This window comes from Clupea harengus, chromosome 4 (genome assembly GCF_900700415.2).
Source record: "Clupea harengus chromosome 4, Ch_v2.0.2, whole genome shotgun sequence".
Lineage (NCBI taxonomy): Eukaryota > Metazoa > Chordata > Actinopteri > Clupeiformes > Clupeidae > Clupea > Clupea harengus.
Window position 1 is genome coordinate 14,555,406 of NC_045155.1, and position 24,401 is coordinate 14,579,806.

A 24,401-nucleotide genomic window follows, 5' to 3' on the forward strand; every position below is an offset into this window, starting at 1 on the left:
TTTCAATGCACAATCCTGATCTAATGGGTTTCAGCATCTCATAGACAATTCCACTTACCTGATGACTGCTGGTCCCTTGCCCAGATCATATCTGAACTCAAGGATGCCATCGTTCAAAGAGAGAGAGATGAAATCCCCTTTTCCGTCCGTCTTCTGGCCATTGTACAAGATCATGCCATTGGAGTCATTGGCCATGAGGACCACAGTCATGCTGACCTTTTGACTATGAACAGAGCAATAGATGCGTCAGCTGAATACTACAAAAGAGTATGGACCTTCATACTAACACAATTATTGTGACTCATACTCCTAGTGGTACAATAGCCTGACTGAATCATTCTTCTTAGCTCACCGAAGGTCATGTCCATAGAGATGCAGGCCCTTCAGTACCAGGTAGGAGTCTCCAGTGAAGGCAGGAATGTAAGCGCCTTTGCGATCAGACACTGCAGATACATACAACACACAAACAGACACAAATACATGGTAAGCACTGGAGATAAGCCACATTCAAAGTAGCACACAAACACCATATTTCACCAGCTTGACCATCATCACACCACAGTACTGCAAGAGAGTGAACTGGCTATGGCTTCAGAGCCTGAGATTAAAGGTCCAGGTGCTTCCTTGATAACATTTGCACAAACACACACACGCACACACAAACACACACACACACACACACACACATTTACACACAAAGCCCACCCCCGCACAATAACCTGGTGCTAAGCAAAAACTGCTCGCTTTTTCTGTGGTAATTACACTGGATTAGCACATGCTTATTCAGGGGTGGGATGGGAGACAGAGATTATGAAGCCAATTAGCTATTGTTAAAATGGGGCTGCTGACAACTGCACAAAGCAGCAGGAAAAGAGAACGAAAGCACGAAACAGGGGGAAAAAAGAAAGAATGAGCGAGCTGCTGGAGAGAAAAGAAAAGAAAAGAAAGACAATCAGTAGACACAACAAGGAAGTCAGCAGTCGGAGCCTGGCGAGACAGCCGTCTGTCGGAACTGAGCCAGTGCAGTGAAGGGAGAGTGAATCATGGCTGCCCCCCCCCCCTCCGCCGCACCAAGCGCATTAGCGCAGCTCCCTCGGCTGGGGCCTGGGCTCGGGCCTCCGTCTTTGATCCAGCAGCTCCACCGCTGTGCTGGGGTAGGCTAAGGCTCAGGCTCCAGCTCCGGCGCTGACAGACGGGGAGGGACCCAACTTATTAGTGCCATTTCTCTTGCCTCCTTCTCTCTCTCCCCCCCCCCCCAGCCAGTGGGAATAAGAGGGGGTAGACTGATGAGGGGAGGCAAAGAGGAGGGACAGTGTGCCCGTACAGTACCTGCTGTCAACCTCTCCGCTCATTCAACACGCGGTCTGGCTAGCAGCTTTCTCTAGCTCTACCTGACTCTCGCCCTCTTTCTTTCTTTCCCTCCCTCTCTGCCTCTCTCTTTCCCTCTCTCACCCTCTCTCCTGAACACTCTCGGCTGAGTGAAATCTCATTAATCATGATGTGCAGCTGACTGATGCGATTACTCATCTCATTGATTTAATAGAGGAAAAAATACACTCCACTGCAATGGATGCTCCCTGGTCATTGATTCTGTTTCACCTCCATTTATTTTAATCACTTGGTAATGGAGACTTGCTTGGTCAAGGGGCTAGTCGCCTGGCTCTGTTCTGTTCCACTGCCTTTTACTGGCGAGGTGTGAGAAGTAGGAGATTTTACGTATGTCTGCATGTGTACTTGTGAGCAAAAGCACATGCCTGTTTAAGCACGTTCATCGACAGCTGTCGGTCTATATCTAAATTAGAATACAATGTCTGTATCTCAGAACTTCATAATTCATGGCTACCAGAAAAGATACTATGAATGATACTCATTATCGCACTGCTTTGAGCTAATCTGCATTGAGATCTGTCTGTATAGAATTCTATTCAATTGGCAGTTAAGCCTACTTCTTCCTTATAACAACTGAAGGCATCAGTTTTTTTATGGTCTCATGCATTTAATCATTGTTTTGTTCTTTCGTACCTAATTATATTTATCAAACTTTATGTTTGTGTCTTGTTGTCTGTCTTGCACCATCCTATCACCTCATGACAAATCTATCTCTTTCTTTCTTCATGTTAAATAAATAAATACACACACTCAAATTTTGTTACCATGCAAGCATTCTGGCATCTGAAAATCTATGACAATTTCAACCATCAAAGTGCACAAGGACACACACTGAGAGAAGAATACAACACAAAAGGGCAGAGAGCTTATGGGGAAAAAGCCTCTAATGATGGCTTCAAACACGGCTCGGATGCTATACTCCCCCTCCCCAGCTGTGGCCTGGAAATCCCCCCCGCCCCCCCACCCACCCACCCAAAACACCAGCAGTGGGTGGCTGCTGCTCCTTCCACCACTGCAGCAGCTACCTGCCGACTAACAACCGCATCAGCAGGGCCTCAACCCAGCGGCTCAGCCACCAAATCTCTGCCAGTCAGCTGCCAGGCCCCTCAGGCCACCACAGTGTTTGGTATTCCAGTTCAACATGGAAATATAGCATCGCTGCGGCGACAAAAGAAGAGGAGGAAGGAGGGAGAAACATTGCGGCTGCAGCTTGACTCTCCGTAAGGAGCTGAAGCGGGACCTGATAAACACCTCTCTCGTTCTCTCTCTCTCTTATCTCTTGACGAGGCACCCTGGTGAAGCGCTCGCTCTAAGCGGAACCGTTCCACTCATCACGGGAGTTTAAACAAACTTTCTGCTGTTCACTCTTTCGCCTGTTGTGTTTCATATGTGCAAATATTTGTATTCACAAGGAGGACAAAACAAAACATTACAAAGGACTTACAAAGGACTGCTTCAAAACCTACATGTAAATACATACTCTTTGGATACGGTGCATTGAAATGATGAATGGTTCGGAGGCAGACGTACCTTTATCACAGTGCTTGCCTTCACGGCCCATCGGACATTCGCATTTGTAGCCACCCTCAGGCAGCACCTGGCACTGGGAGGACCGGTGGCATTTGTTGGGGTCACAAGGGTTGTGGGCATCGGCACAGGTCGGGCCTGCCGAGAGGAGGAGGAGGAGGAGAGGAAGGAGGCAAACAAAACACAGAGGGAGGTGGGGTGGAAAGAGAAACAAAACCGTGTGAATACGATACCATTATACATATAACCCTGGCATTATACAAAACCTTCGCAGGCTTTTCTGGAACCTTCCTTTTATATCCTTTCTTCTTTGTGTGGGGGCAAGGATTTATTCTGTAATGGAGGTCATTTTCTAATAGGATTTAGAATTATTACAACTCCAGATTAGGGACTGGAGGAGAGCAGAGTGCCACGAGCAGCTGAGAGCTGAAATTGGTCCTGGACGGCGGCGCTGGATCAGGCCCGGATTCATCAGAATTTCTCCTATCATTAAGGAGAGAGAAGCTGGCTGCAGGCTAAAGGGGGTGTTGAGGCTGCGGTAATGAAAGCCCCCCGCTGAGTACTGAAGGCTCCGATTCAGTTTGCCTCTGCCACTATATGAGACAGCCAACATGTCCATCTCACAGCGAGAGAGAGATAAGGAGAGGAGAGAGGGAGGGAGGGAGAGAGAGAGAGAGGGAGGGAGAGAGAGAGGGAGGGAGAGAGGGGGAGGGAGGGAGAGAGAGAGGGAGGGAGAGAGGGAGGGAGACAGAGAGAGAGAAAAGGGAATGGGTAGATTAAATAAGAGCGTCACAGATAGACTGACAAAAAGAGAGAGAGAGAGAGAGAGAGGAGTGAGAAACAGAGTGAGTGGGACAAGAGACAGTGAATAAGAGAGAGCTTGAAGAAAGCCGCAGAAAATACACACAGCCCACCATCACAGAGCCACGCTGCTCTTACATGTAAGCCTCATTCTCCACATTCATCCCTTCAGTGAAGCACTCAGCCTGCGCTCCTGCCTCCAACACAAGCGGTATTTCCACTCCTCTCTCTCTCTCTCTCTCGCTCTCGCTCTCTCTCTAACACAACTCATTCTCCAATGCGGTTACCCAAACCCGCAACACAATCATTAATGCCGCCATTCAACAAACTCGAGGAATGGTGAGGCAATAAGGGAAAAACATTATTTCTAGACGAGAAAACATCAACTGCCCACACACCGCAGTGTGAAGAAACTCATATCTCGGAGACAGATTATATCTGCAGGACAAAACAGTCGCTGCTCTGTATTCTCCTCCAGGAACTTTTTTTTCTTTCTTTCTTTTTCCTTCATCCCTCCCTTTTTAGCATGATTCACTTTGGCTTTGGTGTGTGTGTGGGTCTTTGTAAAGACAAGGGAAAAGCTTCAGTGAGTCGCAGTGGCGCACACGTCTCTGTGTGTGTGTGTGTGTGTGTGTTTTGTCTTTGAATTAAAAGAGAAATCCGCCACACAGTCTTTCTATAAGGCTCTCGTTAGCGCCGAGGCAGTGGAGCGGGGCTGCCGGGGGAGGCGGGTGGCGGGCGGGCGGGCGGACGGACGGGCGCGGGCGGTTGGGCAGGCGGGCCGAGGGCAGGGGCCAGGGAGCGAGTCGTTACCGCACCACTAGAGCAGCTCAGATGCCACAATTAAGGAGAGTCTCGCCTGCAGACCAATTACATACACACACACACACACACACACACACACCGGGCAGGCCCAAGGCATCTGGGAGAGAGCTGGCTGCCGGTGCTAATAGCCAACCACCAGCACCGCTCTCGCCCAGAGTGAGTGGGAGGACACAGTGTTGCTGGTGGAGGTTGAAAATGCCATGTGTGTGTCTCGAGACATTAAACTAAATTCGAATTGGAGAGGAAATACTGAAAAAAAAAAACATCTGCGCAAATTCATCCAAAAAAAAACTGTGACCTCAAAGACCTCAATGCACACACACAGTATTGTTGCCCACTTGGCTGCTTGGATGACCTCATTGCCCTATCGAAGAGTAGCAGGGAGAAAGATGCGCACTTGTGCTTGCCAACGGGCCTGCATTATGCCCATATCCTACAGTAGGACAAGCTCTGGGTCACTAATTACTGTACGAGCGCTGCCTTTGCTTCCAATCCCACTGCTCTCCGCCGTCGTTAATTAGAGCTCTCTGCTCTTGTAATTAAAAATCACGACCAGTACAGAATGCATGAGACCTGAGCTGGATTCTAAAGCATCAATGAAATCTTTTTCATTTAAGCGGACCAGTCACGAGGGAACGCGATTAAAATGATCTGCGTGTTGAACTGAGCGAGACGTGCTGAGGGAGGGCATTTTTCTTTTATCAGACGAGACGAAAAACAGTTTCTCACCAACTGCACTGCTCCACACTGCATTGGCCTGATTTTCCCTTTCCTCTGAATCCTCCCCTTTGGGGTATACACATACAAAAAAAAAACTGCAAAAAAGAGATCCTGTAACCAAGCAGTGGGGGAAATAAACTGACCTGAGAAGCCGTTGACACACTTGCAGTGGAACATCTCGGCTTCCTTGGCCTGGCAGAGGGCGCCGTTCTTGCAGGGGTTGGGCTGACACGGGTTGTTACCGCACTCGCCCACCCCGGTGCCGTACAGCACGTTGCCGCCCTTCTCCCGGAGGTTGTACACCATGTTGTTGACGTCCAGCATGCGGACGCAGCCGACCAGGCCGTTGGAGATCGACGTGCGCTCCCTCACACTGAGAGAGAGGAGAGAGAGCGTGAGCGAGAGAGAGGGAGGGAGAGAAAGAGAGGCACCGGTTTGTTAACCAAACAATCTCCACAGTCCACGGCAGCAGTCACCACACAGTTTTGCCTGCGATTCACTGAACTGTATATACGTACATGTGAATAACTTCATCTCTTTTGATTAAACATTTGAAGAAAGTCCGTACACCCTCTGAAAGGCCTGGTGTCGTTTAATGGCACCTCTGATTGACGGCGATTATCTTGCACAGACTTTTGTCTGTTCCCATTAAGTCTTATTACGGAAAATGTCTTCGAGCCACCTTTTGAGTTGAGGCAGAGTGCAGACAGGTGACATATTTTATGATTCAGCTCACTCCCCCAATCACGCCTAATTTGAGTGGCTGACATTATCTTCTGGCGGTCGCTGGCGGCTGAGGAGATAGCAGAGCTCGTTGACACGTGCACAGACACACACGCACGAGCGCATGCGCGAATGCAGGACCCAGACGAAGCAAATACACACTCATACCCTAAAGTACTACAAAGTCAACACGCACTAAAATACAATCACACACACATACACATACGCACACACACACACACACACACACACACACACACACACACACACACACACACACACACACACACACACACACACACAAACACACAAACACACAAACACGTACACACACACACACACACACACACACACAAACACACACAGACAGGCTTCTTACTCTTGTGCCATCTCCTCTGGTGTGCCCCCGATGAACAGGTCCGTGTCGAGGTTGAGGCCATCTGTGCCCGGCGGGCTCTGTCCCTCGACGAGGGGCTCGCTGTCCACGCTCAGCATGGCGTTGCGGCGGGTACGAGTCACCACCAGCTGGTGCCAGCGGCCGGGCGTGACCAGCACCTTACTGACCACCGTGCAGGTGCCAGAGCCCGTGTTGAACCTGTGAGAGAACCAGAGGAGGGGTGTAACGGGTTATCAGTGCTACATCATGTGGAGAAATATAGAAGTCTTCTGTAGAAGACCTGTGGAGAAGTGGTTCACGAAACGGACAGAATGATGTTCTGCTAGAATTCATAGCTATTTGCCAAACAACAACAGCTGTCTCCCAGCTAAAGGAGTGCTAGGTGCTCCGAGATGTCTCTGGGCGCTTGTCTGTGACCCACCTGAGCTCCACTTTGCCGTTCACCAGCGCCAGGGACAGGAAGTCCTTCTTGTCAACCTGGCTGTTGAACAGCAGGATGCCCGTCATCTCCGAGGCCCGGAACTCCATGGCGATGCGCACTGTGTGGTACGCCTTCATGGTGGGGAAGGCCAAGTAGGACTTGCCTCCGAAGGCTGGTATGTAGTACTTGATCACTGTGGGAGAGAGGGCGTAGGGAGAGGCTAGAGCATTACATAAACACATCTCACAGATCCATTCAATCCACGCTCAAAAAGGGCTCTGATTGTAAAATAACTGAAGGGATTTGGGGAGCATATCACAAATACTGTTTATGTACCGCTCTGCAGAAGGGTCTCAGTAGGCAGAGTGTGTGTGAGCGAGCGAGCGAGTGAGTGAGGGAGTGAGTATGCGTATGCGTGTGTGTTTTCCTGAGTGATTGAGTCTGTGCCTGTGTGTCAGAGACTAAACTGTGTGAAATTCATAAATATATGTATTACTCAACAGAAAATGTCTCAGCAGACTTGTGTGCATGTGTGTATGTGTGTACGAGATGGTGTGAGCGAATGTGTGTGTGTGTGTGTGTATGTATGTGTGTGTGTGTGTGTGTGTGTGCGTGTGTATGCAATCAAACTGTGTGTAAATTGGGCACCACAGGGGCATTCAGACAATGATTGGCTCACATCTCCTTGATTGCGGCATAGTCTCTTTGGACTGATCGCACTCCTAGCAGTTATCCTTTTCCTGCGCCTGCTCTCTTTCTCTCCCTCCACCGGCATCCACGGGTGTCTCCTCGCCCCTGGCTTCCGGTGAATGGCTCCCTGATGAAGCCCCCACTCTCCCCTATACTCTTCTTTTAATGTCCTCATTGATCAGGGGGAGGGTTGCAGGGCTCCAGTTGAGCCTTCAATTAGACACTATTTTCCCCCTCCTCACGCTGAGAGACTTCTTCGCTGGCTAATATTCATCAAAGTAATTAGTGTCAATTATAATTCGACGCAGCTGCAAGAGGTAGCTTCTCATCTGAGCCACGGTGAGAAGAGGAAAAAAAAGAAAGAAAGAGAAAAGAAAACCGAGAGAAAATGGGATTCCATTCAAAAACGCCAGGGTGTCTTTTCAGAGCCGTGTGTTGTTTTTCAATAACTCGCTGAAGGGATGCGTGATACCGTGTATCGTGCCGAAGTAGGGGATGTATAGGATTTGTTGTCAGTGTGTAACATTGGCATTTGTATTCACTGTTTTCTCGCAAACAGCCGTAAAGAGTGAAGTGTTTGTAAACCGTGAGCAATAGCGTGGAGGGGGGGAGCGTGTTTTTTTTTTTTACCCGGGAGGGATTGTGCTGTGGGGCTTTAGAAAGCATTAGCTCTCTGGAAAGGTAATCCACTGAGATTTACAGCCACACTTCTCCACTGTGTCTCAGAGACAGCTAGGGCAAAGGAAATAAGAGAGAAAGAGGAGGAGGCAAGAGACAAGGAGAGAGAGAGAGAGAGAGAGAGAAAGAGAGAGGGAGAAAAAGAGACCAAGTGCTCTATGCCCTGAGATGCTTTTCCTCACCTTTCTCACAGACGGCCCCTCCACGGCCGGCGGGGCAGATGCAGGTGAAGTCGTTGCCGTCGTCCTCGCACGTACCCCCGTGCCAGCAGGGCTGGGAGTCGCAGGCTTTCTGGGGTTTGGCGTGTGACACGGGCCTGGTGCGCAGGAGCGTGGTCTTGGTGGTGGCGGGGGCTGGAGGAGCGGTGGTGGCCAGGCGCTGGGTGTTGACCTTGGGGGCCGCCGTGGTGGCTCGGCGGCCAGGGTAGGGGCGTCGGGTGGCGGGTAGGGGCCGTGTTGTGAAGCCGGCAGAGGGGGGCATCATGGTGGTGGTGGTGGTGGTGGGTGTGGTCGCCGCGGCAACTGTGGTTGTGGTAGTGGTGAAGTAGGGGAGAGTTGAGAGGCCTGATGGACGGAGGGAAACAGAGAAAAACGAGAGAGAGGAAGAGAGAGAGAGAACAAACGAGGAAAATGAGTGCTGAAATGCTTGTTAATACACCACATTTCAGCTTTCAAAAAATCTCCGGCTGCGCTCGTTTCACGGATTGGAAAAACAGCGCTCACATCCATTAGCCTGGCACCAGAGATGGACGACAGATTACCGTAATTTGAGAAGCTGATGTTGTCCTCCTCTGGCTTCTTCACCACAATGCCAGGCTCGCGTGCTGCCTTCAGCTGCTTCAGCAGGGACCCCTCGATGTCCTCCACCCTGAACCTGGTGTCTGCCACACACACACACACACATCATCACATTAACAATCCCCCGCCACACAATCCCCACACATCATAGGAGCCCCCCCGCTCCCCAGTACGATTGCAGCCATAAACCGAACAAGGCCAAAAACGTCTGTCTCAAGACTATGGGGAGCGCTTGTCCTCCGCAAACGTGCGTTAAAGGAGCCCTGCGTTTGGAGCGTTCGGAGAAGCTCTCCCGCGGCCTCCGCAGATGGTCCTGTTACAGGGCGGCCCCCAGACGGGCTTTATGACAGCCGCTCTCGGGCTGAAATAAAAGACGCTGAATGGAGCCAATAAAAGGCGACTGCTGCAAGAGGTTTTTATTCGCCATTCAGCCGAGAGTTAATGGCACACAGAGGGATGGTGCCGAAATGTGGCGGCTGAGCTAAGGAAAGGCGCCAACCACACATCCCTACCCACCCACATCACCAACCCCAACCCCCCCCCCCCCCCACACACATACTCACAGACAAAGCAGACACTTAAACAAGCTTTCACTCTGTACAAGCCCCCACAGTAAAGCAGAAGCACAGGAAAGTGCTAGCCTTGTTCTTCACTTTCAAGGCTGCTGTTTTGAATAATGACTCTATGATGAAATGTAATTATGTCCCATCTAAAATGTAAATGGAAGCCAAACTATGTAGATGATGGATATGAAACACTGCTTTCATGTTATATAACTCAGCGCTTTATACAGACTCTATGACTATTCTATAGCAAGTGTATGTATGGCGAGCAGTCTTGTTATGTTATAGGCTGCTACAGGAGTGTCCCCATATCATGTGATATAACTCAACAGTGCTTTATATTGTCCCTCTATAATAGCTGAGTGTATAACTAACCTATGTCAACCATATGAGGGAAAACAGTGTGGAATGTCCCCATACCTGGGTCAAAGTGAGCCTCAATGAAGGCCAAGATGGAGTTGCTGGGGGCCAGGTTTTGCACCCGCACGCTCTTGAAGTCCTTCTGCACCTCGGACTTTCGGAACAACTCGTTGAGCTGTGATGGGCAGAGGGAGGAGGGGGAAGCGAGTAAGACAATCAGTGGAATCAGTGAGACAATAAGCCTGGTGTGGCGCTTTAGTTAAGGACACGTTTATCCCTCACGGAAGAACGGGCAAAAGCGAGCACCGCCGAGAGGAGGGTGGAATCCCACCGGGCTGCCGTGCGCAAATTGACATTTTAGAGTGGCGCACGAGTAATTACAGGAACACAGTTTCCAAAGCAGCCGTAAATGTCAGGTTGCCATGACATTCTTCCACGAGCAGTCGAGATTCCAAGGGAGCATTCTGTGTATATTTGCCCCTAAACATGTTTGTGTGTGTCTCTGTATTTCATTGGAGGTGTATGTGTGTGCGCAAGTGTTTGTTTTTGTGTGTGTGTGTGCGTGTGTGTATTTGTGTGTGTAGAAACATGTGCTCTTCCAGGCCTGCTTGCCAAATAAGCCATAGACGCCTGAGTCACTACTGGAACTAATCAAGAGGAGGCACACATGCAAGGCTTTCAGAGTGAAGCATGTCATTTGCACCAAACAAAAACTCCCCGCCTCCCGCGCACCAGCACTCCACTCTTTGCAGCCGCGGCGCGGCGGTCACGACTGAGGGAAAAGACTAGTGGCCCGTCTTTTTAGTTCATGTTCAATCAAATGGCACACCCCCCCTATAGCTAACCTCGAGTGCGCTTGAACGAGCATGCCTTTCTGTTAGATTCCACCCCCTGGGGGGCCTCTTTTTCAATAAGTCAGCCTAGCAGGGTGGTGGTGGTGGGTTGGCGAAGAGGTGGGGGGGGGTAGAGAGGGAGAAAGACACCCTTATCCCCTGCCTCCTCACCCAGGAAAAGTACTTTAGATTAAGGGTAGAGAGCGGCAAAGGAAAATGAAAAAAAAGGGACAATAAAAAAATCACACAAAAATCACACACACACACACACACACACACACACACACACACACACACACACACACAGACAGACACACATATATAATTTTAAAAAGGATAATAGGTTTTTGCCTCTTGGCTGCGCCTTTGCGCACACACACCACGGGGACCCCTGCTGGGCAGAGCGAGAAGGGCAGAACGCAGGAGCCAAACACAATCACTTCCTCTCCACCCCCCCCAACCACACACACCACCACCACCACCTCTCCCTCCGCACCAGCATCCTCCGCATGCCTGCCAGCATTATTAGAAAGCTGAGCCCGAGCTACAGTACACCCCAACGGGCACACTGACCCAGAAACCAGCCCTTCCTCTGGCACTATTTACACACAGTCTAGCGAGCACGGCCTGGGGGGGTGCAGGGACGGAAAAAAGGACAAAGAGAGGAAAAATGAGAGGAGACAATGGATTGAAGGAATGATGGAGAGGAAGAAAGAGATGGACCGAGAGAGAGGGAAAGATTTAAAGGCTCAGAGTGAAGACAGGGAGGGGCTGAAGGGAAGGAGCGAAAAGGTTGGAGATAAGAAAAAGTGTGACAAAGAAAGGGAAGAGGGAGGGAGAGATGGAGGGATGGAGTGGGATGGGAAGCGAGGGGGGGTAACTTTGCTATCTGGTGATACATGGCTCGCTGCAGTCGGGTTCAGAGGCTCTGGATAAGAACTCGCCGGAGGCCTCTGACACCGTTTCCACGGCTGGCCCCATGCCTCTCCTGCCCCCGTTCCCTCTCGATGGTGACAGCGGTGGTGGCAGCCACGGTTAAGCGAGGGGGTCTCTGGGTTCGGTCTGCCCGCTCCTCTGGAGAGGGGCCCCGCTGACACACACACACTCACACAGAAACCCACACCCCCAGAAAGGGCTTATTACAGACTCACTCCACGCGCAGCGCGTCTCGCCTCAAATCTCGGTCACCACACCACTCTTACATTAGCGTGCTATGTGGGTCTCATTAACACTCTGCCCTTGGGTTCGCAGACAGGGAAATGCGAGTGCCAAAAACGCGCTGTGCACTCAAAATAGAGAAGAGGAGAATAAACAGGGGGAAAAATATTGGCCAACTACATTCTGCAAATTCTCCAAAACAACAAAGAATTTACAGGTATTATCAGAAATAAATTGTTGGCTTTGAGGTTATCTTGTACTGGCTTATGCCATTTGTTACAAATGGAAACCACTGTGCAGAATGAGGGCTACCAATGACGTTCTCGACGGGGGCCCAATCAAAGGCCTGAAAGGCCAGTGTCCTGCGGGCAGCAACTCCCAGCAGGCTTTGCTTCTTCTTATTCAGCTAATTAATTACCTGGCTTGATTCAAGCCATTAGCTAATCAGCTAAATCAGCATGGTTAGAACGAATGTCCGCAGGACAGAGGCCCCATGTGAACCAGCTGGATTTATGGGGAGACTTCTTTGAAATTAGGAGGAAAAATCCTATTACTTCAAATTATATACCTATCTATCTTTTTTTTTGTGAATAGCAAGTCAGAACCAATTCCAGATATATTTGTATATATTCATTCATACAGGGAGACAGAAATTATATGTATGAGGGTGTTTGTGTGTGGGTATATGTCTAGAAATGACTCACAGCACTCTCAATGCTTCTGGCTGTTTCCCCGAACAGCTCAGACTTGGGGTCCTCCATCTCGGGTGTGTAGAACACTTCCTGGCCTTCCACCTGGTCCAGATGCAGGAACCCGTTGAACCTCATGGTGGCTGCGCGGGGACAAACACATTTTATTTATCCTGCAGTCATGTGACACTCTCACATTCACATTTTAAAAGCACGCACACATAAAAACTGTACAGACACACACACACACACACACACACACACACAAAACACCCTGCTCATTCAGAAAGTGGGAGAGTTAACGTGGTGCCAGTTGTGTAGTTAGTGATGGAGCCAGTGTAGTGTTATTGTTAGCCAGGGTTGGTGGTGGTGGTGGTGGTGTGTGTGGTAGGGCAGGAGGAAGGGCAGGGGTAAGGGCAGGGGTAGGGCAGGGGTAGGGCTTCTCTGTGGTGGAGGTGGAAGAAGAGCACAGAGGAGGTGTGTGTGTGTGTGGTGGTGGTGGTGGTGGTGGTGGTGGTGGTGTTTAGGCAGGTGGGGGAGGGTGGGGGGAGCACATGGACGAGAGTGTGGAATGGGCTGGAGTTTACCAGACCGGGGCTCTTCCCAAGAGCTAACAGAGGCCTGGAGGACTGGAGTAGAGAGAAATCCGTTAGCAGACATCAGGCATGTGATAACAAACACACACTCACATGACGCACATGCTCACGGCACAGATACACACTCACAGTTTTATACGAGCGAGTAACACAAGCAGACGACACATTAGAGCAAATTAAAAGGCCCTCTCACAAGTCGCGAGGCTCTGTTTCACTGAGCTGATTTTATGCTAGTCATCTCTTAAGGTTATTGCAGCCATTTCTTACAATTTGCACTGGCAGTTATAAGGGCAATGGAGAGAAAGAGACAGCGAGAAAGAGAGCTGAAGAAGGGGGGGGGGGGGGGGCGGGGGTTGGTGTCAGTGAAGCAAATAAAGAAAGAGAAGAAAAAAAAAAGCGAGGGAGACAAGGAGAGGGCAAATCTGAACTCGGCAATTGTGAGTGATGGCAGCTCGCATATAAATAATAAATTAAGGAAGCCGGGTAGGCACGGTGTGGAGCGGCCCGCCGTGGTGCGGTGTGGTGGAGAGGAGAGCGAGACGCCCGCTGCTGATGCCGGGTTTCACGCGGCTCATAATCAGCCGAACAAATTGCCCAAATCAATCACGGCGCTCCGCTCGGCTGCAACTGGGAAGAGCACTTGTATGATTATCGTGAAAGATAGCCGTAATTGTCTCCTAATTCTGGGTACCGGTGACTGACAGGGACTGGTTAAAATTGCATGATAAGGCCTCCCCCCCCCTTTTTTTTCGTCACCCAGACACACATCACACACTTCATATCTGATGGAACTTTAAAAAGAAGCAAATATGGGGTGTCGGGGGCGGAGGGTGGGAAAGGAAAAAGAGTGGGAAAAAAAGAAAGGAAGGAGTTTGAACCGATCAAATTGTAAATCATAGACATCTGAGGATAGTCATTTCCCCAGGCAACCATGCCTGAATGGGGCTGGGGTGGAGGGGTGACTCTACTAGCTTAAATGAAAATGCAAAATTTTCTGCCAGTCACTCAGGCTTCATTCACACAATAGGCCACCCATTAAATACTGGTTATACTGGAAGTCTGTCTTTATCTTATTCTGCTTGCTACTAGCATGCCACTGACTGACTGACTGAAATAAAAATGTCACATTTAGGAGGGAAAATTAACCGCAAGAGAATTTGATCTTTTGAAAAAGCTCATATTGTCACATCCAGGCACCCTCTGGAGTGACAAAGGAAGTGCTGACTGCTAACTTTGCTACAGTGAGACAATGTCCCGAACAACTCAAACCTAATTTTACAAAAGAATGTAACAAAAGCTAATTGAGAGTATCATAGCTGCACATTAATCCCTCAGTGTTCAATGTACCACTGGAAAAGGTGTTTTATTTTGGGGGAATAATGCTAGCCTCCCAAAAAGTCTTTGCAGAGCACATTACAGCTCAAAGAGAAAGGTTTATGTTTTATAATAACTGTAAATCGACAGGGCCTCTCTGCAAGTCGCTAGGCACCCAGGAGAGTAAACTAAAAGGGCCATAATTTCCCCCACCTCTTAGACAGACATCTTGAGATGCAGCACCTTGTTCTTTAAGAGCGGCCGGTGACTTAATGCCGTCAACCAATACCAAACAAACCGGACATTAGCGCCTTTGCCCCGGAGCGGACGTGACACATCATCAATAGGGGGCCGCAAACGGCAGCGAACCCTGTGATGGATATGTGGAGCGACGCTAACACTTGACCTGTCGTTTTCTATTCCGGCTAGAGAGAACATCTGCCACCTCTTTGTTGGCGTGAAACATATTGATTATTTCCCATTGACTTTAATTCCTACCCTTGATAAAGAGAGAGAAAAAAAACAGATGGGGACGTGATGAGGAAGGGATAGTGGGGGAGAAGAAAGAGGGAAAGAGGGGATAAGAGTAAGAGAGGGAGAGAGAGAGAGAGAGAGAGAGAGAGAAGGTGATCTGCAGTCTGTAAAGGCATAGTACATAAGCTGCCAGCCAGTCTATCTAAAGCAGCCGTGGCCAAACATGCACTCTCTGCTTTCCTTTCTCCCCAGAACCCAGGTGATTCACTGAGGCTGGATCGGAGCCCAGAGGGAGGCTCAGTGTTTATGTGCATTTGCTCCACTGTGGGTTTTCACCAACGCCACCCCCCTGGAACTCTAATGGAGGTCCAAAAACAAACAAACAATAGCTGGGAGTGGGCAGAGAGAGGTGGGGGGGGGGGGGGGGGGGCTTTCTCTATGCTTTCCCAGCTGACTGGGGCTATTATGCCTGCTTGTTCTGTTGTATTAGGTATTGAAGCCTTTTGTAAGTGTGTGTGTGTGTGTGTGTAAGAATATGTGTGTCTGGGCGTGCGTGTGTCTTTGAGATTGTATATGTACATGTGCATTGCGGCATGCGTATGTTCATGTTTGAGATTTGAGTGAAACACACAAGTGAGAGGGCACTAATTCTGTATATGTGTGTGTGCGTGTGTGTGTGTATGTCCACATGGTGTGGAGTGAGTGTGTGCGGCAGAGCATGCTGCTGCGGAGCCAGGGGTACTTACAGGGGCAGTTGGAGCCCTCAGGGCTGCTGGCTGCGGTCCTGCTGTCGGGGCAGCAACCGAAGGGGGTGTTGTCGCAGGACGAGCGCTCCTCCGGCGGGGGCATGGTGGTCACCGCTGCTGTGGGGTCTGACAGGGGCAGGGGGGGAAGAGAGCGAGATCTTCACCAGGTTCCCCACACAACAACATCCCTCACAGGGGCCCGTGGCCAATGTCCCTGCACCAGCTTTCTGTTTACATAGGGTCTGTACATTGTCTGTATTCTCTCTTGCCTTAAATCACTTGATCTCTCCAACAGTAATTGTTTCTCCCTACTGAGTGATGTGCCGGACTTGCGAGCCATGCATGGTTTGATTCATGGATGGGATTGTGGGCGGCAGAGATGGGGAAAAAAAATGGCCGACACCTGTTTGCGTTATCTGCCACAGACGGAAGACCCGTCTACTGGATATTGCTGGGTGAGCAGTACCATCGATTATTTTTCTTTTTTCTTTTTTTTCTTTTCTTTTTATTCCTGAGGAGAGTGTCGCTATAAACATGTGGAGGGTTTTAAATTGAGAATCTTGGTTTTATTGATTAGGAACCGCAATCTTTGGCTGTTCGTTTCAGTGAATCTCTGTTATCATTATCATGTCCAAACACTCACCGTGTATTGCTGCATCTCTAAGCTCTTTTCCCTTCTCCCTGTGGTCTCTCTCTCTCACTCTCGCCCGCACTCTTTCAATTTTCTTTTTTTTTTTTTTTTTGGGGTGTGTTTGTTGTGTGTGAGAGAGTGTGCTATAGCCTTTCTCCTTTTTGAAAGTCCAGCAAGCTGGTGGCTGCGTGAGATTAGGACAGATCGTTGAGAAAACAACTCCTGCCCGTTAAGCCAGTCGTAAACACATCAGAGGCCAACTTCAAGGACTCTCTGACCATGAGAGAACTGGCAAGCGCCGTGTGCTAGAAAATGACTGTTGGCTGAGATGACGCAGAGGCATCTCCTGTGCATCTGTCCCACTCCAGCCGCCACCCACCCCCCCCCGCCCACAAACCCTCCGCACCCCTAAACCCCTCAGCACGGGCTCAGATTAACGAGCAAAGGTTCTGCATGTGACGTTCTTGTAGCAGTCTGCCACGAGATTCGATTGTTCCCTCGGGACTGGGAATGGAGGACGAGGTGGGGCGAGGTCGGGGAGTTAGAGGGGGGGCCATAGCGATCAAACAGCCTCCCCCGATCCCCCTCCCCACGGGACACCGGGTCTCCTTGGACAGCGGGACACGTGTGCTGCGCATCAAGAAAAGAGCCGGTTGGCCGCTGACACAAGTATAAATCTGAGCGGAAGAGTCGGTGGCAGGGCCTTGCTCTGTTCCATCAATTCTGGCAGTTGAACCGTGCTATTAGCTGCCACCCAGGTCAGAGAGCAATAGCACGCTAAAGAAGGACTGATTGAAAATGGTGAGTGCTGTGTGGGACTGCCTGTATGAATGTGAACGTTCATGTGTACTTGTGTGTGTTTGTATTTATATATATATATATGTGTGTGTGTGTGTGTGTGTGTGTGTGTGTGTGTGTGTGTGTGTGTGTGTGAGTGAGTGTGTCAGTGTGTGCTTATGTGCATGGGAGTGTGTTTGTGTTTGCGTGCGTTTGTGTATAAGTGTGCTTCACTCACTGGACAGAGGAAGACATTGAGAAAAAAACAAAACGAAAAGACAAGCGAGCAGTGGGGATTTGGCCAGGGAGACAAATCAACAGACCTTCAGACAAAGCCTGTAATTTGGGACAGTATCCTGCATCTAAATGGGGCCTTGTGCCGCTCAGGGATGCTGTCCTCGTACGGAGTGTGCTGAGCAAAACACCCGCCTCTAAGACAGCAGGCTGAGCTGCCAACACAGCCTGCATTTCAAATCCCTTACCCTGCCACAGTACACCTCCAGCGCGGTATTAACATATTACATTAAGCTTTGTTTGGGATGAACTGAATAATAATTAAATTATGGAAACTTGAGGTCACATGTCAGAGTCAAAACAGGTTCATTGAAATGCAAACATATAAATATAACAACAGCAAGAATAGTGTTTTTTGAAGTCACCTTCCCTTGTGGTTAGATAAAAATGAAACGGAAAAACATTATTTTCAGCTATACATATGTACATGTACACAGAAGTCTCCCTTTGACTTCATCTCGACTTGACAGGCTGAAAGTACATGGGTGTGAAGAGGGTTTGTGGGAAATGTAGTGAACTGTGAATGGGGCGAAAAATTTACCGACTGGATCCGCCTCTCCGCTTGCCTCCTCTGTAGCGGCGCTGCCATCGTCCTCGTCGTCGCCGCTGGACTGCCCGCTGCCTGACTCCTCGAAGATCGGCACGCTTGCGCGGATGGTGGTGCTGGGGGCACCGTCGTCTGAGGATGGGGTGGTGGAGTGGGCAGGCTGGAGGTGGGTGGTGGTGGGGCTGTGGGTGGTGAAGCCGGCCGTGGTGCCCACTGTCTCGGTGGTTCTGGGGGGCGGCAGGGCGTGGACGATGCTGCCCGGCTCCGAGGGCGAGGTGGCGGTGACAGCGGTGGCAGCATTGGTGGTGGTGGTAACGCCATGGCGCGGCGGGGTGACCTTGGCGTGGGCGGTGGGAGGGATGGTTGGGGGGGTGGTGGATCTGGCGGTCAACTCTGAGATGAGTTCTGGACGGGAAGGAGGGGAGGGAGAGCAAGCAATGGAGGATGGGTAAGCAAAGATGAAAATGTCCACCTCCAACCCCACCCTCCCACAGTAAATATCTCCCCTAAATCCTTACTGTCTCTCCACCTCTACCTTTCCCCCCAAGCCTCCCTCCCCTCCTTTCTCTAATACCCCCAGGTTTTTTTCTGGTCTGAAATACAGCTTGATGCTCAGCATGTCTCCCTGAAGGGCTCCCTAATCCTTAACACTATACTGAACGCTAAAAAGATTAGCATCGGCTCGTCAACACAGAAAACATCGGGCCAGGGCTCTCTCCCATCTCACATCTCACGTGTCGCTCGTCTTGCTTAGGGGCTTATTTGAGGCAAACACCTGCACACCTCCTAGCTGGATAACCTTATTTTAGACTCCAGCCAGGCCAAGCTAATCATGCGCCGGTTATGCTTTTTAATGAGACGGGTGATGTAAGCGGGGAAAAACCTTTTAGAAACGGTCTAGTTTAGAAACACACAAAAACAGAAATGCCAGGGAAGATAAGTGTGTGGGAAGAACTAATAATAATCTGTGGTCACAGTCCAGGTGTGCATTCAAGAGGCGTGAAAAGTAAAGAAGCTTGTGTGTGTGAGTGTTTGGCTGGTGTGTGTGTGTGTGTGTTATGAGAGTGTGTGAGAGTGCGTGCTCGGGCACTGAGAGTTCGAGTGTGTATCTGCAGAATTATGAATTATATATCCGTATTCAAATGCTGCCTCCTGTAGGGAGGCTTTAATCACAGGCAGACAGAGCCTGCAGTGATGAATGATTGATATAAATGGGGCAGAAGAGGGAGGCTTTAGCTGCGGCTTCAAAGATAGCTCAGCTCCGCTCAGCTTGGCTCGGCTCAGCGCAGCGCTGCGCGGGCACAGGCTCAGATGTGAGCTGCGGCGCGCGCTCGAGCTCGGCTCTTCAGAGCCTCACCTGAATCCGTCTGCCCCTCCACCGCTGTGGCAGGGGCAGCACCAACTACACCAGCAGCAGCAGCAGCAGCAGCAGCAGCAGCCTTGTCAACACCACCCCAAGCCCCTCCACCCGGCTCCTCAACTACCCCCGCTCCAGCCACTGGAGACGGCGCCATTACGTATGCAAGGGCTTTCGCTGTGAGGGACAAACACACAAATACTATGGAGGCAGCGAGAAATAGGACAATAACTCCACCTGAAAGAGGAGGAGAGGTGGTGGTGGTGGTGGTGAGCAACAAACAACGGCTATTATATGACAATGTGTGCAAGCGTCCGTGACGAAATTGCCACTTCTGATTTCCTTCCCCCCCTTCGTTCTCTCTCCCGAGGGGCTGGGTCGTGTAACGAGGAGCCCTCCGTGACTCGCTAGGGTTGTGATAACAGTTAAGTGTGGGTATTTTTAATTGCATACTAGTCATCGAGCCTCTGATCAGCCATTATCCCGTGAGGTGTGAAATTCGATACCTTACAGAAAAAGCGAAATTTATCAGCAATCAGGGGGGGGGGGGGGGGGGTGGAGGCTTGAAGGAACTGAAGAGGAAAGGAACCAGAGACAAAGAGAAATAAAGAAAAAGAGAGGGAGAGAAAGAGAAAGAGAGCAGCGCAGCCCAGAAGTGCATAGATGCTATCATGGTGTGTTGTGGAGCACACTGAGTTTCTCCTTGGCTACACCTGTCACTCAGGAGCCAAGTGTTGCGTTGACACCCAGGGAGAGAACGAAAGACTAGGAGAAGGATGGAGGGATAAACAAAAGAGAGAGAAAGAGAGTGAGGGAGAGCGAAAGAGAGAGAGAGAGAGAGAGAGAGAGAGAGAGAGAGAGAAGGGTGCCCTCCTACCCCTCCTGAAAACTGAGTCCTGTGACAAGCGGATACAAAAAAAAGATGTGGAGGAGACAACCGGAGGCACAGAGAGCGGGGTGGAAGCTCGCCTTAATCAGGTTTAACGCTCCATTTGATTTTCCAAGAGCCAAGCTGCAACACTGAGGAGCGAGCGGGGAGAGCGAGAAAAAAATAAAAAAGGCTTTGCAGAGAGAGAAAGAGCAAAAGAAATCATTGTCATCTTCGCTTGCCTAGACTGTGTAGTTATCTTTGAAAGGCAGTTATTAAGATGGCTTTCTTGTCTGTTTCACACATTCTAAGGTGGGAGGACGAGAGAGAGGAGAGGAGAGAGAGAGAGAGAGAGAGAGAGAGAGAGAGAGAGAGAGAGAGAAGGAGAGAGGGGGAATGCGGAAGGAGGGGGAGTGAGATGTTGAAGGAGAGAGAGAGATAGAGAAAGAAAGAAAGAGAGTGATGAACGAGGAAGAGAAAAATGGGGGAAGAGAGAGAAAAGGAGAGGGGCAGTGAGGAGGGAAAGATAGTGAGAGGTGGAAGGAGAGAAAGAAAGTTAGATGGAAAGAGAGAGAGAAAAGAAAGTGATGAACAAGGGAAAGAAAAATGGGGGGAAGGGGCAAGAGAAAGGAGAGACAGAACTCTGGCTACGGCTGCTGCATAAGCCTGCGCCTGCCATATGCTGCTGTGTTGGCTGCCAATTTGCCACAAACATACAGGTGACGACACCGTATGGGAGAGCTGGGAAGTGCCAAGTCCTGGACTCTGGCTCGTGCCAAAAGTTTCTCGCTTGCTCGAGCACCTGAGAGTATTCCCTTGCGTCTCATAAACGATGTGCTTCCACACAACTGATCACTCAATCAGCTGCTGCAGCGGACAGAGGTACCGCGCCACACACAGAGCAGCTATCACACTCACACACTCACTCACACACACACACACACACACACACACACACACACACACACACACACACACACACACAGAAAAATACAGGGCTTACAGACACGCCCATACCCATAAGCACACACACACCCATAAATAAACACACTGAGAAATACTAAATGATGGATTACAATGCTTCATGACAACAATATTCAAAAATAAGGTATTGGCAATGTCGTTTTACCTATACGCTGTAACACACACAGACACATACACATGCGCACACACACGCACACACACACACACACACACAGTCTCTCTTCCCCATAACTTCCCAGAAATTCACACACCAACACATCCACACATTATATCACTCACTATATCCCTTGGAACTGTTTTAATTTCTCCATAAGTGTGTGTGTGTGTGTGTGTGTGTGTGTGTGTGAGTTGTACAGAATGAGCGTACAAGCGAGCAGGATGAGGTTGGGGGGTGGGATGAGATCAGCGGGAGGCTGTGGGGAGGCAGGCGTCTGCTAATTCCCACCCAGTCACACGTGAAATGAGCTTGTGATCTAACCCCAACCTGCGGGCTGAGGAGCAGTCGGTGCCCGCCGCGCCGGAGCGCGTCCTCGGGAAGAAATTAATAAAACGCCACTGCGCTGTCACCGACTCGAGCCCCCCCAACCCCCTTCCCCCTCACCACAACTCCAACCACCACCACCACCGCCTCATCCTCCACCCAACCCTTGCAGCAGGCACAGGCAAGAGGCACAGCTCCAGGGGGAGGCTGCCACTCTGTTCCACGGCTCACAGAGACAAAAAAATGCCAGGCGATGAGTGAGTGAGCGTAGGCCAGTGCTGGGCTGGGCTGGTCTGGGCTGGGGCGAGGCATTACATGCGAGGCACGCAGCCAGCCATCAGCAGGTTACAGACAGACAATCTCTACTTAATTTTCAATAATAACTACAGCGGGGCGGGATACAGCGGGGGATAATCACAACGCGCTCGGCCGCCATTACGATTGGTGCCGTGCACCGGCAGCATCAGCGGCGCTATCATCTCTTTTTTTATTAGGTGCTGATGCCCCTCTGATGTTGGAGCCAATGTGGGTCCACACAAACACACACGCAGAACACACACACGTGCACAGAGGAACAAAAGAGCTGTTTGAGATTCCACAGCTCAAGAACCTTCACATCGCTTGACCTATTTCAGATCTGTCAACTGACAAAAGAGGCCTGGCATGGAGGAGGAATGTATGTATGTGTATGAGTGTGTGTGTGTGTGTGTGTGTGTGTGTGTGTGTGTGTGTGTGTGTGTGTGTGTGGCAGGGAGGGGCGTAGCAGGAGCTGCCATTTTAACTTGGCAGGCGCCACGCGAGCCAGCGAGACCCGAGGCGTGTGGCACCTGCTGCTGGCCCTGCGCCAACCCCCACTCGCAGCTGGCAGCGGCTGCCGCCAGTCCTGCCCGCCTCACGGCTCATCTCCTCCGCGCCCACTCCTTCTTCTGGCACCGGAGCTCCGCACGTACGCCCGAACATGAAAGCCCTGACCCTGGCCTCTCTCCCAGCCTCTCGGCCTCCCTTATGCCCAGCGCAGGGAAGACAGAGAGAGAGAGATGGAGGCGAGTGGGGGGGATGACAGCAGGGAGAGACATCCATACCTTCCCCCCACCTCTTCATCTCCCCGCCAGCAGCCAGTGTTTTGCATCTAGCTTCACAGCTCCAACGGTGGAGTGCTCAAGCTAAATCCTGCGCTGGGATTGATGGGTTCCCCATTGAGCAGCCCAGCTCTGCTTTACCCACCAACCCACCCCACAAGACACCCTGCCTAATCCGCCAGGGGTGCAGGGAATCACACTCCGAAATGTCATTCCACCATTCCAGGGGATTCGGCAAGCAGGGGAGTCGGAGGCCAAACCACAGCTCTCTCTATCTACAGGAGAGCATCTGTTAGTTAGAGCCCACCCCCAGTAGCCCTCCCCATCCCTTCACACAGACACGCAGAAACAGATACACACGTGTATGGGTGCACCCCCATTTGCCCTGCCCTGCCTATCTGCAGCAAAACCTGCCTCATTTACACAAGCAGACAGGGAGATGGATGGAGACATTCTCAGTTGCCTAGTGCCTGCATGTGTGTGATGTGTGCATGTGTGTTATTGTGTGTGTTTGTGTGTGTGTGTGTGTGTGTGTGTGTGTGTGTGTGTGTGTGTGTGTGTGTGTGTGTGTGTGTGTGTGTGTGTGTGCGCTTCAAGGCTGATGCACATGTGGGACTCTGAGCTGAGCTGACTGAGTGTGACATTTCAAATAAACCCCAAACAGACAGAAATCTGCCCCTAGTCCGGTCGTTTATCATCACAGAGTGCAAAAGAGGGAGAGAAAGAGAGAGGAATAGTGACAGAGAGAGAGAGAGAAAGAGAGAGGAGGTGTGTGTGTGTTTGTGTGTGTGTGTGTGTGTGTGTGTGTGTGTGTGTGTGTGTGTGGGAGGGGGGAGTAAACTCACCTGTGCACTGGCCCGGGTGCTGCACCTTGATGTCTTTGTCCTGCCGGCAGGCGATGGTCCTCAGCTGGCACTGATCAGCGTACGTCACCCCATCAGAACCGCACACCTGCACCCGCACACGCACACACAGACACACACAGACACACACAGACACACACACACACACACACACACACACACACACACACACACAAACAGTTTTGTATTCATCCTGTTCCAACATCCACACTGACACAGGCTCATATCCAAGCTGACAGCATTCCAGGTCTCAAAACCCTGAAGAGTTCCACACACACCACACACACACACACAAGCCCTTCTGAAGAAGGGCATCTGTATCAACTAGATGAACATAACTCATCTGAGACACATGGAGTCCAATACGTGTGCTACAACCAAGCTAACTGGCAGCACTGGTTTTCTATTGGCTACGCTAAGGCCATGTCTAAGAGAACGGTCTCACACTCACCTTTGTCTTGTCCTTCTCTTCACAGTCAGGGGACGGGCACTCACAGTGGGCATGTCCATTTTCCTCCATACAGGAAGCTCCAAATTTACACTGCAGCTCATCACACGACGTAGGTGCCTCTGGCCCTGTAATGCATGTAAACACACATATACACACACACACACACACACACACACACACACACACACACACACACACACACACACACACACACACACACACACACACACACACACACAACCTATTAGTGCCACCCAGTGCCAATTAACACTTTTCATTCATTCACGACACACACAGACATTTGACACATCCGACCGTTCCAGCCTGCATACCACATTAAGAACACTGCCGCCCCACAGACAGGCATT

At 50.5% G+C, this 24,401-nt stretch overlaps 1 protein-coding gene across 8 annotated transcripts in view; it reads right to left on the reverse strand.

Moving 5' to 3' along the window:
- agrn (agrin) overlaps positions 1–24,401 on the reverse strand; it is a 204,148-nt gene that overhangs the window by 16,148 nt on the left and 163,599 nt on the right. For 7 of the 8 annotated variants that reach the window (XM_031566367.2, XM_031566366.2, XM_031566373.2 and 4 more), the window contains 14 exons: positions 24,034–24,158; positions 23,565–23,670; positions 17,945–18,355; positions 15,702–15,827; positions 12,587–12,714; positions 9,952–10,066; positions 8,932–9,051; positions 8,354–8,734; positions 6,804–6,996; positions 6,365–6,580; positions 5,406–5,635; positions 2,920–3,054; positions 353–443; positions 59–223 (listed from right to left, as the gene is read on the reverse strand). In XM_031566367.2, the coding sequence (XP_031422227.1) occupies positions 59–223; positions 353–443; positions 2,920–3,054; positions 5,406–5,635; positions 6,365–6,580; positions 6,804–6,996; positions 8,354–8,734; positions 8,932–9,051; positions 9,952–10,066; positions 12,587–12,714; positions 15,702–15,827; positions 17,945–18,355; positions 23,565–23,670; positions 24,034–24,158 (2,542 nt within the window). The remainder of the gene's footprint in view (positions 1–58; positions 224–352; positions 444–2,919; positions 3,055–5,405; positions 5,636–6,364; positions 6,581–6,803; positions 6,997–8,353; positions 8,735–8,931; positions 9,052–9,951; positions 10,067–12,586; positions 12,715–15,701; positions 15,828–17,944; positions 18,356–23,564; positions 23,671–24,033; positions 24,159–24,401) is intronic. The other variant, XM_031566371.2, reaches the window with a different exon arrangement.